Below are 15,912 nucleotides of genomic sequence, written 5' to 3' on the forward strand. Positions count from 1 at the left end.
CCTATCTTGTTAGTCAGAACTGAAGAACATTGCCTGATGTGATCTGCAAGAGCTTTCATGAACGAAGCCAGTAGCATCAGGGTCTAGCGCAGCAGGGGCTCTTCAGCCTTGATTCAAACTTGTTCACCTCACATTTTGACAGGAACAAGACCTGGTCGGGGGCCCAGTTTGTGTCGGAGCGGAGCAGCGTGCTGGTGTTTTTGCCAGGTGTGAATGTCATAATTTGGGGACTGGAATGTTAATATTCTGGACAGCACATATTGTGAAAAATTGTGTTCATGCCTACCTGTTCTCTTAGACACTGAGAACATGAACAGCTGTGACTCAGTTTGACTTGTTACCTTAACTCTTGCATTGCTGTAAAGAGTTCATAGTGATAATGAAGACTTGAACAAAGTTTTAAAGACTGTCTTGCCAGCTTCACAGTTTCTGGTAAGATGTTTTGCTTTAAGAGCATCCCTCTGTGTGCTCATGAATGTGAGGTGATTGACATCAGTTCACAGTGCAGCATTCTTAATGAGAGCAAAACATGGAACACCACAGAGTCCTCAGCAATCTCAGTCCCTTCTCAGTGCTTAAGAAAACGGGCTACTACTGCACCTCTCTGAAAAGATGCATTATGTTTAATGGTACTTTGTCAAAATGACTTATCAAGGAGTATTGTTTGATCAGATTGTAACAATAGTTCACATATTTGTTGTTGTAAGGTAATATGCAGAACATATGAGTATTTGCGCATGTAGTGATGGAAACAAAAGCATGCAACAAGAGAAACTTAATTTTGGAATGTAACATGTGAGTTTCAAACCTTTGTCACATTTTGTTTACTAAATAGACTCATTTTATATACAGAAAGATCCATTAGCCAGCAGGTGTATAGAGTTTGCATCTGTACGTATTTATCAAATGACTTCTGTGTGCACAGAGTATGTAAGGAAAAAGCGAGAGCAGAGCTATGTCACTACTCACTGTTACCTCACAGGAGGTAAAAACTGCCCCTGAAAGATGTTCAGGGCTGTGACTTTCTGTTATATGCTAATATAATCCAGGTCTGGCATAGATATGTTTACATGTTTCATTAATTGACTTATTTTTGAGCAGTTCTGCATTAGTTTTTTCAGGGCTGCTCTAACAAGGTGCTGCATATTGGATGGTGTAAAACAAGAGTGATGTATTTCCCCACTGTTATGGGAGTTAGGCACTCTAAAACAGGTTGTCTGTCAGTAGACACACTCCCTTTCAGGCTCAGGCTCAGGCTGAGGCTCTTCTAGCTCCATGTGGTCATCAGGCTTTGGGCTCTTTGTCTTGAGGCAGTTCCACTCTCGGCTCTGCCTCTTTCCTTCTTAGGAGGCTAACAGTGCTGTTGGATGAAGGTCTCAGACTACTCCACCAGACCTCACTGTAGCTAATTATATGCACAATGGCTGTTTCTAAATAAGGTTACTCACATTTTAAGTTACTAGAGTTGGAATCTAAAATAATTTTTGAGAGACACAGTTGAACCTGTAAAAGTCCCAAATTTTGATAATTCAGATGAGGCAGAATGCATATGCAGGTGCTGTAAGTCTGTAGACATTTGTGAACTACTCAAAAGGACCAAATCTTTTGAAGTATTATTACTGGTTTTGTATTGCTTGGGATCAAACCCAATTGCCCGCTCATGTTAGAACTCTGCCACTGAGTTACACTCCAGTCCAATTTATTTATTTATTTTTTGAGACAGGATTTTAATGTAGCCCTGGCTGGTCTGGAATATGCTGTGGAGCCCGGTCTAGCTTTGAGCTGGAGATTATCTTCTACCTCTCAGTTGCTGGGATTCCAGACAGCAGTTACCATATCTGGCTTAAAAAATTGTTTTTGATTGGAAACATTTTGTATGTTCATTGGAAGAAATTTGGAAAACATGAGTGAAGAAAAGAAATTACTTATATAGCCAACACTCATCAGTAGTCACTGCTTTGGCAAGGAAAACACTGAAAGAATGTATATATTTTAAAATAAGTTATTACTGATTAATGTCATGATGCATTTGTTTGTATTTCTGGTATAAAAGGCTATAAAGTGTCTAGTTGAACTGGTAACATCTTTGAAAAGTTATCATTTTATCTTGAGATAAATCTAATAAAGGAAGACTTGCTCAATGAAAACTTTAAGACACTGAAGAAATTGAAGAAGATAATAGAAGACGTAAAGATCTCCCCTGCTCAGGATTGGTAGGATTAATACTGTGAAAATGGCCACCCTACCCAAAGCAGTCTACTGCAAGCCTCATCAAAATTCCAGTGTAGTTATTCACAGAAATTAAATAATTTCAAAATCCATGTGGAAATACAAAGACCCTGGATAGCAAAAACAATCCTGAACAATGAAAACATTGCTATAGAGCCAGGTGTGGTGGTGCAGGCCTTTAGTCCCAGCACTCAGAAGGCAGAGGCAGGTGGATCTCTGAGTTTGAGGCCAGCTTGGTTTACACAGTGAGTTCCAGGACAGCCTAGGCTGTTACACAAAGAAACCTTGTCTTGAAAAACCAAAAACCAAACAAACCAAACACCCCATTGTTATAGGAAGCATCATTCCTGATGTTCAGTTATGTTATAGTTCAGTTATACTAATAAAAACAGGATATAAAAATGATACATTGAGGACCACTTATGAGCCCATACTCCTACTGCCACCTGGATTTTGACAAGAAGCCAAAAATACACATTGGAGAGAAGACAGCATCTTCAACAAATGGTGCTGATCAAACTAGATATCTCATGTAAAGAATGGAACTAGATCTTATCTCACACCCTGTACAGAACTCACTTCCAATGGATCAAGGACCTCAGCCTAATAGCTGATACCCTGAATCTGATAGAGAGGGCAGGGAATACATTCAACTTACAGGCACAGGAAAGACTTTCTGAACAGGACCCCAGTGGTGTAGGCATTAAGGCCAATGACAAGTGGGACACCATTGTTCAAATGAACTGCAGCTTACAGCATGAGAAAAAAAAATACATCTGACCATAGGGTTGGTGTCTAGAATATATATATAAAGAACTCAGAAAATTAAAGCAAGAAAACAACCCAGCTAAAAACTGGGGCAAGGAAATAAACACAGCATTCTCAAAATAAGACAGTGGCTGAGAAAAATTTAAAGGGTTATGTATTTTTATTTTCTGTATCTAAGTGTTTTGCCTGCATGAATGTCTGTGCACTATGTGCATTGCCTGGTGCCTGGAGACCAGAGAGGGTGTTAAATGCCCTGGAGTTGGAGTTACACATGGTTCTAAGTCACTGTATTGGTACTGGGCACATGAAGCTCATCTCTCCAGCCCCAACTGATAACTAAGAATGTTCAGTATTTAAAAAACAAAACAAAACAGGGAAATTCACATTAAAACTATTTGAGATTTCATGTCATCGAAGCCAGAATGGCTAAATGAAATGACGGAGGATGGCAAAAGTTGGTATGGATTTGTTTACTGTTAGTGGGCATGCCAGCTGCTGCGTCCACTGCAGAAATCAGTGTGGAGATCTCCCCAAACACTAGAAATGGATCTATACATGATCGAGCTGTACTATTCCTGAGCATATTCCCAAGGGACTCTTGTTCCAGAGACAATTGCTCATCTCTGTTCTTTGCTACTCTATCCACAGTAGCCGAGAAATGGAAGCCACCTAAACATCCAGCAACTGTTGGACAGTGAAAATGCGTCACATATACACAGCATGATATTATTTAACTGAAAAGAAAAATGAAATGAGTAAATTTTCAGGTTAAATGGATAGAGCTGGAGACCATCATTCTTTGTGAGGTGACCGCCTCCGGAAAGAAAAACACTCCATGTTCTCTCATGTGGATGTGATCTTTAACTCTTTAGATATGTGTGTTTGTTTATTTATTTTTGAGACAGAGTCTTACTATGTAGACAAGGCTGACTTGAACTCATAGAGCTTCTTCTGCCTCTGCCTTCTGAGTGCTGGGATTAAAGATGTGCACCACCACATATCTAGATACACATGTTTAAGTTGGAGTACTCATAGAAGTCAAGAACCATGATAGGGGTCAGATTTCAAGAGTAGAGGTATAGACAAAGGTTGTAGGGGGCAAGGGGAATAATGGAACAGGAAGGACTAAATAGTGTAGGGGGTAGGAGGGCAGCATAGAGAAGTGGGTTTGGCCTAACTAACACTAGAGACCTTTGGAAATGCCATATAGAAACCTACTACCATGGAAAATTCCTATCTATCTATAAAGGGGTTTAAATGGAGTTACCCTATAGCAGGGGGTCAGTGCTTCCTCCAATATACCATAGGCTACCAAATTAAAAGCTCAGTGCCAGGCTTGGATTACCTGTTTTTGTGTTGTTGGTCAGTGGAAGTTCTATAGATGCCCAAATGTTAGGCTATTGCTGTTGCTCTGGGTTACCCTCCAGAACTTGGTGGTGAGACTTTATTGCTGAAGACACCACATACTTGACATACAGGACCTGGAGAAATCAAACTGATACAGACCTAGAAGGTTTATCTCTTACTGGTTAGCTTTAATAGTGCGGGAATGTTCTACACATGCTGCTTGAGGAGAAAATGATAGACAATTTTACCCAGCTGTGAATTCTGTGAGCTACAATAATGATCTAGCCAGCAGGATAAGCCTGCTGGTACAGTAGTGGCATAAATGTTAGGAGAGCAACCAACTATTTTCTCCTGGGATTGAAAGTCCACTCCATAAGGTGGAACTCATGCCTGGTACAATTCACTGGGCCCAAAACTGGAGGCTGATGAGATCGTAAGCCCTTAATACTAGTATTCTGCTAAATGGACAGGAAAAACTGTTCTGTAAGTTCTTACCTTCATGCCTATAGATTAGTGCATCTCTCAACACTCATGAGAAGAGCCTCTTTTTGCAGAAGGTGGCGATTTAATACGGACACCCACAATTGATCCTTGTGCAGAGAGTAACAGTATGGAGTGCTCAGCTCTAAGTGGGGCACCTGTGTCCCACTCCTTCCCTAGGGCTCGGTGATCATTATGGAAGAGGGGCAGAAAGATCGTAAGAGCCAGAGGGAGTAGACGTGTGCAGAGGAACAGTATTTGCTGGGACGTAACAGCGCTGTTACAGACTTTAACTCACAGTGGCTATGACTGCATGCACTATGACCTGTATAAGAAAGAGCCTGACAAAATCCCAGCATGGATGGGGAGACTCGTGAAGTCCCACCCCTGTCTACGAAGTTGTTGGCAACTGGTTGCTACTGGGAAGCGAGACAAATGGATTCTCTTCGCGGGTGGCTGCTCATGCTCCGGTGGATAGTCTCCCACCCGTGTACACACAGGCAGCACTAAGTGATCTCTGGGTGGGTGGTTTGTTTTTTTCCTTAAAGGACACATGTAGGTAGGGAGAGTAGTGGTATTGGAGGGAGGAATTGGAGTAGCAGGATGTGGGGTAGATTTAATCAAAACACATGCATGCATGAAATTCTCAAACAATTAAATCATCTTAACGAGGACTCTACTGACCAGAGCACTAAAAATCTCAGACCTCCCCTGACCCTGTCCACCAGCCCTGCTTGGCTGATGTTCACACTGCACACAGCAGAAGCCTCTGTAGCATTGGCAAATTTCTCATCTGTGCTTTTGCTCTAGAACATGAGCTCTTGGGGAGCAGGGGTCTTTGTTCTGATGTCTGTACATTTGCAGGGCCTGGCATAGTACATGCATCAGGCACTCGTGCGATGGATAAAGATGGAGAGAGTCTTAAAAATAAGTTGTCATTTTAACTTGAAGGTTATGTTTTAGCAATAAATTCACATTTGCCTTCCCCCTTTTTTCCCCTAGGTCTGGGTGAGATAAATTATATGCATGAACTTCTCACAAACATGATTCACAAAAGGTGTGTCTAAATGATGTGCTTTGTTTTGGCTTTTGGCTTTTAGAGCATTGTGTAGCTTATGCCTTACATAATTTTAATTACCTCACTGAATAGTTACTTGTGTCTGCTGTATATCATGTGATATTTTATTTTAGTGCTTTGTTTCTTAGGTTACAGGTTTATCCTCTGCATTCCAGTGTGACTTTAGAAGAACAGAATAATGTATTTTTAAGTCCAGTCCCTGGGTACAGAAAGGTAGGAAGCTGGGAAGATGAGTGAGAGATGCAGTCATTCGTGATGGAGACCTGCTGGTGCTTTAGTCTCTCTGCAAGTGTGCCCCAAACGCTGTTGAGTCACTCCTTGGGCAAATGGTGTTGATGAGACTGTGTTCCCTTTCATGCTGTGTGTTAGTTTGTAAATCAGTTTCATGAAAAGCTTAAATTTTTTTTGTTTGTTTTTGAGAACAGGGTATTGTTATGAAGTCTAGGCCAGCCTTGAATTTGAGATCACCTTGTTCTGTCCTTCTGAGTTCTAAGGTTATAGGGTGTATACTGGGAAAACTAAATTTTTTATTTATTTACTTTCCTGAATTCAGGGCACTGCTGTTGGGAATTTGCTGCCTTGGGAGTGGTGACTTTGTCAGGCTGTGGTCTAAGCCCTCCGGAGGTTGTGGGGTTTTTTTTTATTTTTTAATTTTTTTTTTTCACTTCTCACAGCTGCCTGGGAGGACCAGGGTCTGCGACCTTGATCTTTTGGCTCAAATCTCTGATATTCTTGAGGATGTTTGGAATCTTTAGGCAAACTAGATCCTGGATGCTACTCTAGAGTGCTCAGGGTGACACTACTTGCTCTGGATTTGATCTGCTTGTGCATTTGAGCTCCTGGCAATTGCACAGCCCCTCTGCTAAAGCTTTTAGAATAGGCTCATGAGCAGATCTTTGGCCATGCCTTGCTTGCCTTTTTAAAGCCCTCTGTGTTGTATGTATCTGATTTCCCACATATCAGGGGCTTCTTGATAGTTGTGACCTGCAGAAAAGATGAAGACAGCTAACTTCTAATTTTGAGCCCAGCATTTACACTAATATTCAAGATGAAGACCTTTTTCTAACTATTGAGCAGTGTCCTGAACAGAGGGAAAACGTCACCTATTTTGTTTGTTGCTCTCCACAGATTATTCTGTCCACCAATATTGCAGAGAGTTCTGTCACAGTCCCAGATGTCAAATATGGTAAGGCCTTTCTCTGCTCACTTCCTATGTGAAGGATGGCATCACTAGGCTCTCCTGCCCCACAGGAGCTGTCCTCTGCCTTCCTCTCTGCCCAGGTTTGGGAGAGACTCAGAGAGAGGCTTATAAAGGCCCAGTCCTCATATTCTTGGCTCATCACTGTCTCCTCTGAGCATACCTTTTCCTTCAGGTGGGGCTGCCTCTGGGGGATTCAAGGGATCTTGGAGGAAGCAGAGTTTTGGGGCTTCCCTGGTGGAATCCTGTGATAGAAAGGTAGGCGAGTGTTAGGGAGGAGCTGGGTCCTGTCTTCTGAAGGTAGCTTAGGAGGAAGCCATGATGGATAGCTCCATTGTCTGGTGTATATATATATTTGTGTGCTTGCTCACTCATGAGTGTCTTGCGTTCATCAGTCATGTTTGAGGGACCAGTGCCTGTAGCCAGGGGTATAGTACCATGCTGACGAAGATTGTATTATCACTATGTGACTACAGTCTGCTGGGACACAGATAGTTAACAGATGAATTACAGTTTCATGTAGAGAAAGATCTATAGGAAAAGCAACATGGAAAGGGTTCCAGTTTGGGGGAAAAAGATCTTTTGGATAGGGTATGTCTTAGTTAGGGTGACTGTTGCTATGATGAAACACTGTGACCAAAAACAACTTAGGGAGGAAAGGGTTTTTTTGTCTTACACTGACACATTGTAGCCCATCACTGAAGGAAGTCAGGACAGGAACTCACACAGGGCAGGAATGTGGAGGCCGGAGCTGAGGCAGAGGCCGTGGAGGGGTCCTGCTTACTGGCTTGCTCCCCATGGCTTGCTCAGCCTGCTCTCTTATAGAACCCAGCACTACCAGCCCAGAGATGGCTCCACCCACAATGGGATGGGCCCTCCACCATTAATCACTAATTAAGAAAAAACCCCACCAACCTGATCTTATTGGAGGAATTTTTTTATTTGAGGTTCCCTCCTCTCAGATGACTTTACCTTGTGTCAGGTTGACATAAAACTATCCAGCACAGGGTGATATTAGTTACTTTTATATTGCTGTGATAAAACACCATGATCAAAGAAAGGGTTTATTTGGGGCTCATGGTTTTGGAGAGTAGTAGTCCATCACGGTAGACCTGAGATAGCAGACCGCAGGCAGCAGCAGCAGCAGCAGCAGCAGAAGAAGAAGAAGAGCTCACATCTTGAACCATAAGCAGGAAACAGTTTGCGAGAGCAGGCTACGGAGAGTGGGAGTCTTTTTTTTTTTTTTTTTTTTTTTTTTTTTGGTTTTTCGAGACAGGGTTTCTCTGTGTAGCTTTGCGCCTTTCCTGGAACTCACTTGGTAGTCCAGGCTGGCCTCGAACTCACAGAGATCCGCCTGGCTCTGCCTCCCGAGTGCTGGGATTAAAGGTGTGTGCCACCACCGCCCGGCTGAGTGGGAGTCTTTTGAAACCTCAAGCTTGCCCCCAGTGACACACCTCCTCCAACAAGTCATACCTCCTCCTTCTAATCCTTCCCAAACAGCCACTGACTGGGGACCAAGTATTCATGTGTGCAAGACTTATGGGGGATGTCTCATTCAAACCATAGGATGACATGGGACTCCTTTGAGGAAGTAGTGTTTGAACAAAGGCCTAAACTGAATGAGAAGTGAACTGTGCAAATATGTGATTCAGACATGGAACAGAGTGTAGGAGCACCAGGAAGGAAAAACTGTATAAGCCAAGGGGAGGGAAGCTAATAGGTGTTTGTTTCTGTGCCAGAAGAAATTGTAGAAAAATAGATACAAGTCTCTGTTTTTATGATGCAATCAGGGGTTAGTATTAAAGAGATAACACATGAGTCAACAGTTGGTGAGCATAAGAAGAAAAGGTCAAGAAAGGAGAGAACTTTGGCGAGTGGCCGGAAAGGAACATACAAGTCAAGTCTAATCCTGGTCATGAAACCACAGAGGTCAGGGCTTCCAGACCAGGGTGAGGAGGAGAAAAGCAGGGAGCCCTGGGTCACAGATGCAGGGCCTCATGGAAAGCAGGGAGCCCTGGGGTCACAAGTACAGGCCCCATAGGACTGCTGTGCTGAGTGAGGTGGAGCAGAGAGGTCAGATGCAAAGGCATCTGCCTGCATCACTCTGGGTATAGACCAAGATGAGGCAAATGAGAGGAAAGGGTGCGGGGCTGAGGAGGGGTGAGGACCGGAGGGGTGGAGAGGTCCAGGTCTGATTTGATTATGAGGACAGGAAAAGAGAGATTTGCTGAGGGACCTTACGAGGGATTGTGCTATGTAGTCTGAGCAGAGGTGGCCCCCGCAGGGGGTAGTGTAGATTGGCAGGAGCAGGCTGGGTCGGATGCTAAGACAGCCGAAGGTGGTAGGAGTCTGCAATTCAGAGTTCCGGTGAGGATAAAGATGCTTGGGGAAGAAAGAAGGCGGGTGTTTGCTGTCATTGGATGAAGGAAAGGCTGTGGCCTGACGGGATAGAGGATATGGTAATAGGAAGATGTCAAGTGGGAAGTGAGAGGGAGGGAGGGAGGCTTCAGGACCCGGGAGGGTGAGAATGGTCAGCTGGTTTTGCTGGTCTTGAAGTCACCACAGGTTGTGTTAGGACTGGTGGTGTGAGGTGACTGGGGTCAGGTGTGGTGAGAGTGTTTGTGGCACAGTCTGAGGAGGGCAGCAGCAGCAGCAGCAGTGAGGAGGCACTCTGCATGGAAGCGGACAGGAGTCTGCCTTCTGTTTCTCCAAAGGACAACTTCACTTGTACATAGGACAGGAAGTGCTGTCCAAGGCCAGAGCTGAAGGGGTCCTTACCTGGGCCTGACAGATGAACACCTCGAAGCACAGAGAATGTAGTTTGTTCCACTTAGTTGTAGAGAGACAGACATGATTCGAATCCAGGCAGTCCAGAACATTAGCCCACCTCCCTACCCCTTGTATAATGATACTTTGGAGTAATTCTAATCTTTCGGGTGCACCCAAGCAGGTCTTTATGGTATAATCTGGGCATCACAAAGACCCAAAGACTTCAAATTCTGATCTAGAGAAAGACCTTGGTTTCCCGTTGTAGGAGACAGTGAGCAGTCAGCACATTTCCAGAAGTTTCTGCAAGCATGCCAACTCCAACAGCTGCATATTCTCAATGTTTATCACCAGGCACTGTGAGTTGCCATAATTGCATATTAGCATGGTGTTTACACTTTTTTTCTAATGGCAGTTATAGATTTTTGTCTGACCAGGACTCTAGTTTGTGATGAAGATACAAATTATCAGAGTCTACGACTGAGTTGGGCCTCAAAGACTAGCTGTGACCAGAGAAAAGGTAAGGTGTTTGTGTCAGAGCATACTGAGACCTCTGTGGTCACATGGTACACTGGGTCACATGGTGCCTTCCCAAGAGCATTGTTTTAGCATTTTCACTATCAGGTACTTCCTTTATTAGTATCTCAGTCTTCGTCATCTTCACCTCCATGTTTTTCTCTTCCAGTGTTTTAGGGTCAGCTCCTAAGGAGCAGATGGCCTATTATTATCTCAACACTTACCATTTTCAGAGTGAAATTAAAAAAACATATTTAGTGGATAGGGAAGCCAAGTGGATCAGTTTGGTGATTTTGACAAGCTTCTCTTGAACCACCTCTAAATCCTGCTGTTTCTAGGGTCTTGTTCCTAGGGATCCCACAGAGAGATGGCAGTGTGGTGTACCAACCACACATGCCCCAGGCAGAGCTGCAGGGCAGGGGCCTTTGGCCATAGAAGAAGTGAATCTGTAACGTGCCTAGTCTAGCTGTTGCCTTCTGTAGTAGGATCTGGCTTTAGGGAGACAGCGTCTGTGGTGTTTTATAGAGACCCCCCTAAGGGAGGTAGGCAGAAGACCAAAGAATTCCTGGGAAATTATTGCCTCAGAATTGAACATGTTATATGCATAAACAAAGTATCTTAGACATTCTTACCTCAGTGCAGACACTGGTTTTTGGTATTTTCTTAGCTTTTGTAAGGAATTTGAGGTGAGCATGTCATGTTCTGAGACTTGGGGAAGTAGCAACTGCATAAGGTTCTCCTCAGGTAGGGCTAAGATTTGACCCAGAAATCTGGCTCCAGGCCTTTCTTGACTGCTGAGCTCTGTCCACACTCCTGAGGCACCTTTCCCAGAGAGAACCAGGAGATGATGAAGGCTATTGTAGCCTGGCTGGTCAAGAGTTTCATCAGTATGAAAGGCTTCCATGGTGGCCACTTTATGTACCTCCACAATGTATGAGCCCCCCACCCTCAACATCCTTGCTAGCAGATGATGTTACTAAGTTTTCATGTTAGCCATCCGTGGATGCCTGTGCCATCTCGTTTGATTTTTGACTTGCAATTCCATAATCATTCATAAGGTTAAGGAGCCTTCCTCGTGTTTGTGTGCTATTGTCTGCTCCTCAGTGAATGCTTGTCTCCATCTCTCACCTTTTAAAGATGGATTTATTTATTTGCTTAATTTACCTTTGAGTCTGGGTCTTACCATGTAGCACTGGCTGGCATGGAACTCACTGTGTAGAACAGTCTGGCCTTCAACTCACAGAGATCTTCCTGGCTTCTGAGTGCTGGGATCAAAGGCATGTACCACCACACCCAGCTTATTTATTTTTTCCTTGTAAGATTTTCTCTCACCCCACAAATAGTCATTGTCACACATAGAAGTAGCAGTTTGTATCATCCTCTCCTTGGAATGAACATGGCTCTGAGCTCTTTGCATGCACAGTTATCACTTATTTAATATGATGAAGTTGAAAGATGTCTTGTAGAAATAGTAGGACAGGTGGACACACAGAAGCAGAGACAACATGGGCAGATGAGGCTGCTCCTCAAATCTCTGACAGATATAAATATCATTTATACTAGGTAAGTCACACTTCTGTCACCAGCTACATGGCTTTTCTATGATGAGCTCTGATTTTACTAATTTGAGCTAAATCTTCCAGGAAATGTGTTATTCAAAGTATTCTGTTTTTTGTTGCATTTTGGCCAAGTTGTTTTCTTTTGAAACTTACTAGATTTTAATACATTAAGGGAGCACTTATTTTTTTTAAACATTTATTTATTTATTTATTTTATGTATATAAGTGCTCTAGCTGCATGTACACCTTTATTTCGAAAGAGGGCATTAGATCCCACTATAGATGGTTCTGTGCCACCATGTGGTTGCTGGAAATTGAAGTCAGGACCTCTGGAAGAGGTCAGTGCTCTTAACCACAGAATCATCTCACCAGCCCAAGAGCACTTAATTTTAACTTATTCTAACTTTTTAGGATAATCTAACTTGGGATAGCATTAGAATAAAGATAATTTGTTTTTACTGGCCTAGTGTGGTAGAAGATAAGGTTTTTCCTGATCAGTGTTTACTGGCTGTTTTACATTTCTTTCCACACTGATGTTAAAGTGATCAATACCACATGGGGTTGAGCCTCTCTTTTGCAGGCCGTGCTGGACGGGTGTCTAAAGGATACTGCTACAGACTGATCCATAGGGACTTCTGGGACAGCTCTATTCCAGATCATGTTGTTCCTGAGATGTTGGTAATGAATTTCATTCATTGTTAGTATTAATTTTGTGTGTATGTAGTTCTATCGTTTACCCAGCATTGTGCATGCTGTCCTGGCCCTTAGACTACTGATATTCTTAGGGATTTACCTGTCTCTGCGTGCATGGTGAGAACATGCTACAGCACATACGTGAAAATTAGCAACTGTGGAAGGTTGGGCTTTCACTGTGCAGGATGGGATTGGAATATGGTTATTAGGTGACAGGGGCCATTCACTGTTAAACCATCTCACTGTCCCAGCCCTGTTTGTGATTATTTTTAAATTAAAATTTTTATGTGTATGGGTTCTTTGTTGAATGTCTATCTGTGTACTGGGACATGCAGTGCCTGTAGAGGTCAGAAGAGGGTGTTAGGTCCTCTGGAGCCGGCATTCAGGTGGTTCTAATCCATCAAATCAGTGCTGGGAACCAAATCCCGGTCCTGGGGGAGCAGCCAGTGCTCTTAACCACCAGGTTACCTCTGCAGCCCCCCCCCCATTCTTAATTCTTTTTTTTTTTTTTTTTTTTTGAGACAGGGTTTCTCTGTGTAGCTTTGCGCCTTTCCTGGAACTCGCTTTGGAGACCAGGCTGGCCTCAAACTCACAGAGATCCACCTGCCTCTGCCTCCCGAGTGCTGGAATTAAAGGCGTGCGCCACCACCGCCCGGCCCGTTCTTAATTCTTGATGAGACGAATGTTACCTGGTGTCTGCTGGCCCTATAATACCATTTCCTGTTAAGTATCAGTGTATTCTGTTCCTTTTATAATGAGTAATTATGGCTTAGCCTTTCCTCTTTACCTCTCCTTTTTCTTTCTACTCTCTTCATATTCCTTTTTCCTTTTATGTCTTTTTGCTTCCATCTTTCGCTTCTACTTTTGGTCTTTTCTCCTTTTCCTTTTTTTTTTTTTTTTTTGGTTTTTCGAGACAGGGTTTCTCTGTGTAGCTTTGCGCCTTTCTTGGAACTCACTTGGTAGCCCAGGCCGGCCTCGAACTCACAGAGATCCGCCTGGCTCTGCCTCCCGAGTGCTGGGATTAAAGGCGTGCGCCACCACCGCCCGGCCCTCCTTTTCCTTTTTTGAAACAGAGTCTTGCTGTATAGCCCAGATTGATTTCAAACTCACCATCCTTTTGCCTGTTTTCCTAAGTGATGGGATCGCAAGCGTGTACCATTATGCCATGCCTGGCTTCTCTCCTCCTCCACTGTCTACTTGCGTTGAGTCAGAGTCTTGTACCACTGTCGACAAACCCCTGTTCCTCCCGCCTGTCTCCCAGGTGCTGGGATTTTTGGTGTGCAGCCAGCCCAGCTTCCTCCTGCCTTTTCTTTCCTATCCTTCTCTATCGTTCTTCTCTATTGTTTTTCCTCTCCCCTCCTCTCCTTGGCATATTCTCTCTGGAGCATGAGTCACATGAACAGGTAATTGGTTTAGTTACCTTATCATCTTTGAATTGAAATTCTGTTCTTTTCAGCGTTGTCCACTGGGAAGCACAATATTGAAAGTGAAGTTACTTGACATGGGTGAACCAAGAGCTCTGTTGGCAACTGCCCTGTCTCCACCTAGTCTGAGTGACATTGAGCGAACCATTCTTCTATTAAAGGAGGTAGGACTTGTGAAATTACTTAGTGATGGAAAGCTAAGACTTTTGCTTTGTGGGGAGCCTAAGTTTCATAATTCTTAGAGTCATTAGTTGTTATAAACGCTTGGTGTGTGACTCCGGTACCAGGTCTGCTCTTCAACTTGCCTTGTTGGTGTTCCTGAAGCCCACACCTCTCCATCCTATGGCCCCACCCTGAGAAGCATCTAGCATTCTTATTGGTCACTGCTAGTCTGTTTTTGCTCTTGAGTTTTGTTCCTTCACCATGTCCTAGCCCTCCTGCCCACCCACTGCTTGAAATTCTCTTCCCATTTCACTGTCCTTGGACCACTTTTGACTCAAGCTCAGCTCTTGTGACCTTGCCATGACTGGCCCTGAAACCAGCTGTATACTAGTCTGCACACTGTTTACTGGAGGTCAGGGATGTTCTGCTTCTGACCCTCAAAAGCTTCAATGCCAATCATGTTTTCCCCTCAGATGGTTTATTAGAGTTTTGAGTGCTTGTGGTGAGCGACTGTGCCACCGAACCCTGTTTTTCTCTATGTGTGCCACATTTGTTAAGCTTGGGGAAGTCTCCTTGGATGCTGTCTCCCAGTGATGTGACATGCTTCCTAAAAACACTGAAGGAGTGAATTTTGGGAGCACATTGGAGCCATGAGCCCGTTACAGTTAGCTTAGCTGTCTTCAGAACAGCTTACCTGTCTTGCACTTCTGCCTTAAGGATAAAGGGAGTGTGGCTATGTCAGTGCTCATTAATGGCACTAACTTATTTCATAAGGTTGGAGCACTGGCAGTTAGTGGGCAGAGAGAAGATGAGAACCCCCATGATGGCGAGTTGACCTTCTTAGGAAGAGTGCTGGCACAGCTCCCTGTCAGCCAGCAGCTGGGTAAACTCATTGTGCTGGGACATGTGTTCGGGTGCCTGGATGAGTGTCTTATTATAGGTAAGCGGGCTCGGGTGTGGGGAAGTGTGTGTTGGGATGTGCAGGCAGTCTACAGCCTCTGTTTTTGTCTCTAGCGGCAGCTCTTTCTCTGAAGAATTTTTTCACCATGCCTTTTCGGCAGCATCTAGATGGATATAGGTATTTAACATTCTTACCGTGAGGGGCCACCTTCCTAATAGCACCAGATGACACTTCATTAATCTCTTTGCAGGAACAAAGTGCACTTCTCAGGTAGCAGTAAGAGCGACTGCCTGGCACTTGTGGAGGCATTCAAGGTTAGTCTGTGGTATGGTATCCTTTGGAGGTGGAGTTGGCTAAAAACCAGCAGTGTGTTTTCACACCCTGGCTATGAGAATGGAGAGTACTTTTTTCTCATGGTATTGGTAAGGGCTTCTGATGGCCAGCACAAAGTAACAAGTGCAGGAGGAACCAGTGGGTGGGTGCCAGCCAATCTCTCCAAGTTCATTAAAAATAGTAAATTTGTAGATGTTCTGTGTTCAACCGTGTGTTGACATTGGAATTGAATTCAACTAGCTAGTGAGTTATTTTGAAATTGTGATTGTGTTGTTTTAGGCCTGGCAGGCTTGCAGACAGCGAGGAGAGCTGCGACATCCCAAGGTTGGTTACGTTTCCTCCTTGTTGCCTCACTGATGGCTGGTGATGACCAGATTCCCTGCAACCCTGTCTCAGCTTGGTCACTGCCTGTGCACTCTGGTGGCACTAAGACCTGAGTCACTATGGTAGCTGCTCCA

The 15,912-nt window shown here is 44.0% G+C and overlaps 1 protein-coding gene across 3 annotated transcripts in view; it reads left to right on the forward strand.

The window, feature by feature from the left end:
* Tdrd9 (tudor domain containing 9) overlaps nucleotides 1–15,912 on the forward strand; it is a 98,622-nt gene that overhangs the window by 49,428 nt on the left and 33,282 nt on the right. For all 3 annotated transcript variants that reach the window (XR_009382832.1, XM_059279544.1, XM_059279545.1), the window contains exons 9-19: nucleotides 143–207; nucleotides 5,827–5,881; nucleotides 6,031–6,115; nucleotides 7,031–7,088; nucleotides 10,282–10,386; nucleotides 12,522–12,619; nucleotides 14,091–14,222; nucleotides 14,995–15,160; nucleotides 15,235–15,298; nucleotides 15,372–15,435; nucleotides 15,734–15,778. Coding sequence is in view for 2 of the 3 variants with exons in the window: in XM_059279544.1 (XP_059135527.1) it covers nucleotides 143–207; nucleotides 5,827–5,881; nucleotides 6,031–6,115; nucleotides 7,031–7,088; nucleotides 10,282–10,386; nucleotides 12,522–12,619; nucleotides 14,091–14,222; nucleotides 14,995–15,160; nucleotides 15,235–15,298; nucleotides 15,372–15,435; nucleotides 15,734–15,778 (937 nt within the window). In the remaining variant the exon portion in view is untranslated. The remainder of the gene's footprint in view (nucleotides 1–142; nucleotides 208–5,826; nucleotides 5,882–6,030; nucleotides 6,116–7,030; nucleotides 7,089–10,281; nucleotides 10,387–12,521; nucleotides 12,620–14,090; nucleotides 14,223–14,994; nucleotides 15,161–15,234; nucleotides 15,299–15,371; nucleotides 15,436–15,733; nucleotides 15,779–15,912) is intronic.

Source organism: Peromyscus eremicus, chromosome 14 (assembly GCF_949786415.1).
Source record: "Peromyscus eremicus chromosome 14, PerEre_H2_v1, whole genome shotgun sequence".
In the NCBI taxonomy this organism is placed as follows: Eukaryota; Metazoa; Chordata; class Mammalia; order Rodentia; family Cricetidae; genus Peromyscus; species Peromyscus eremicus.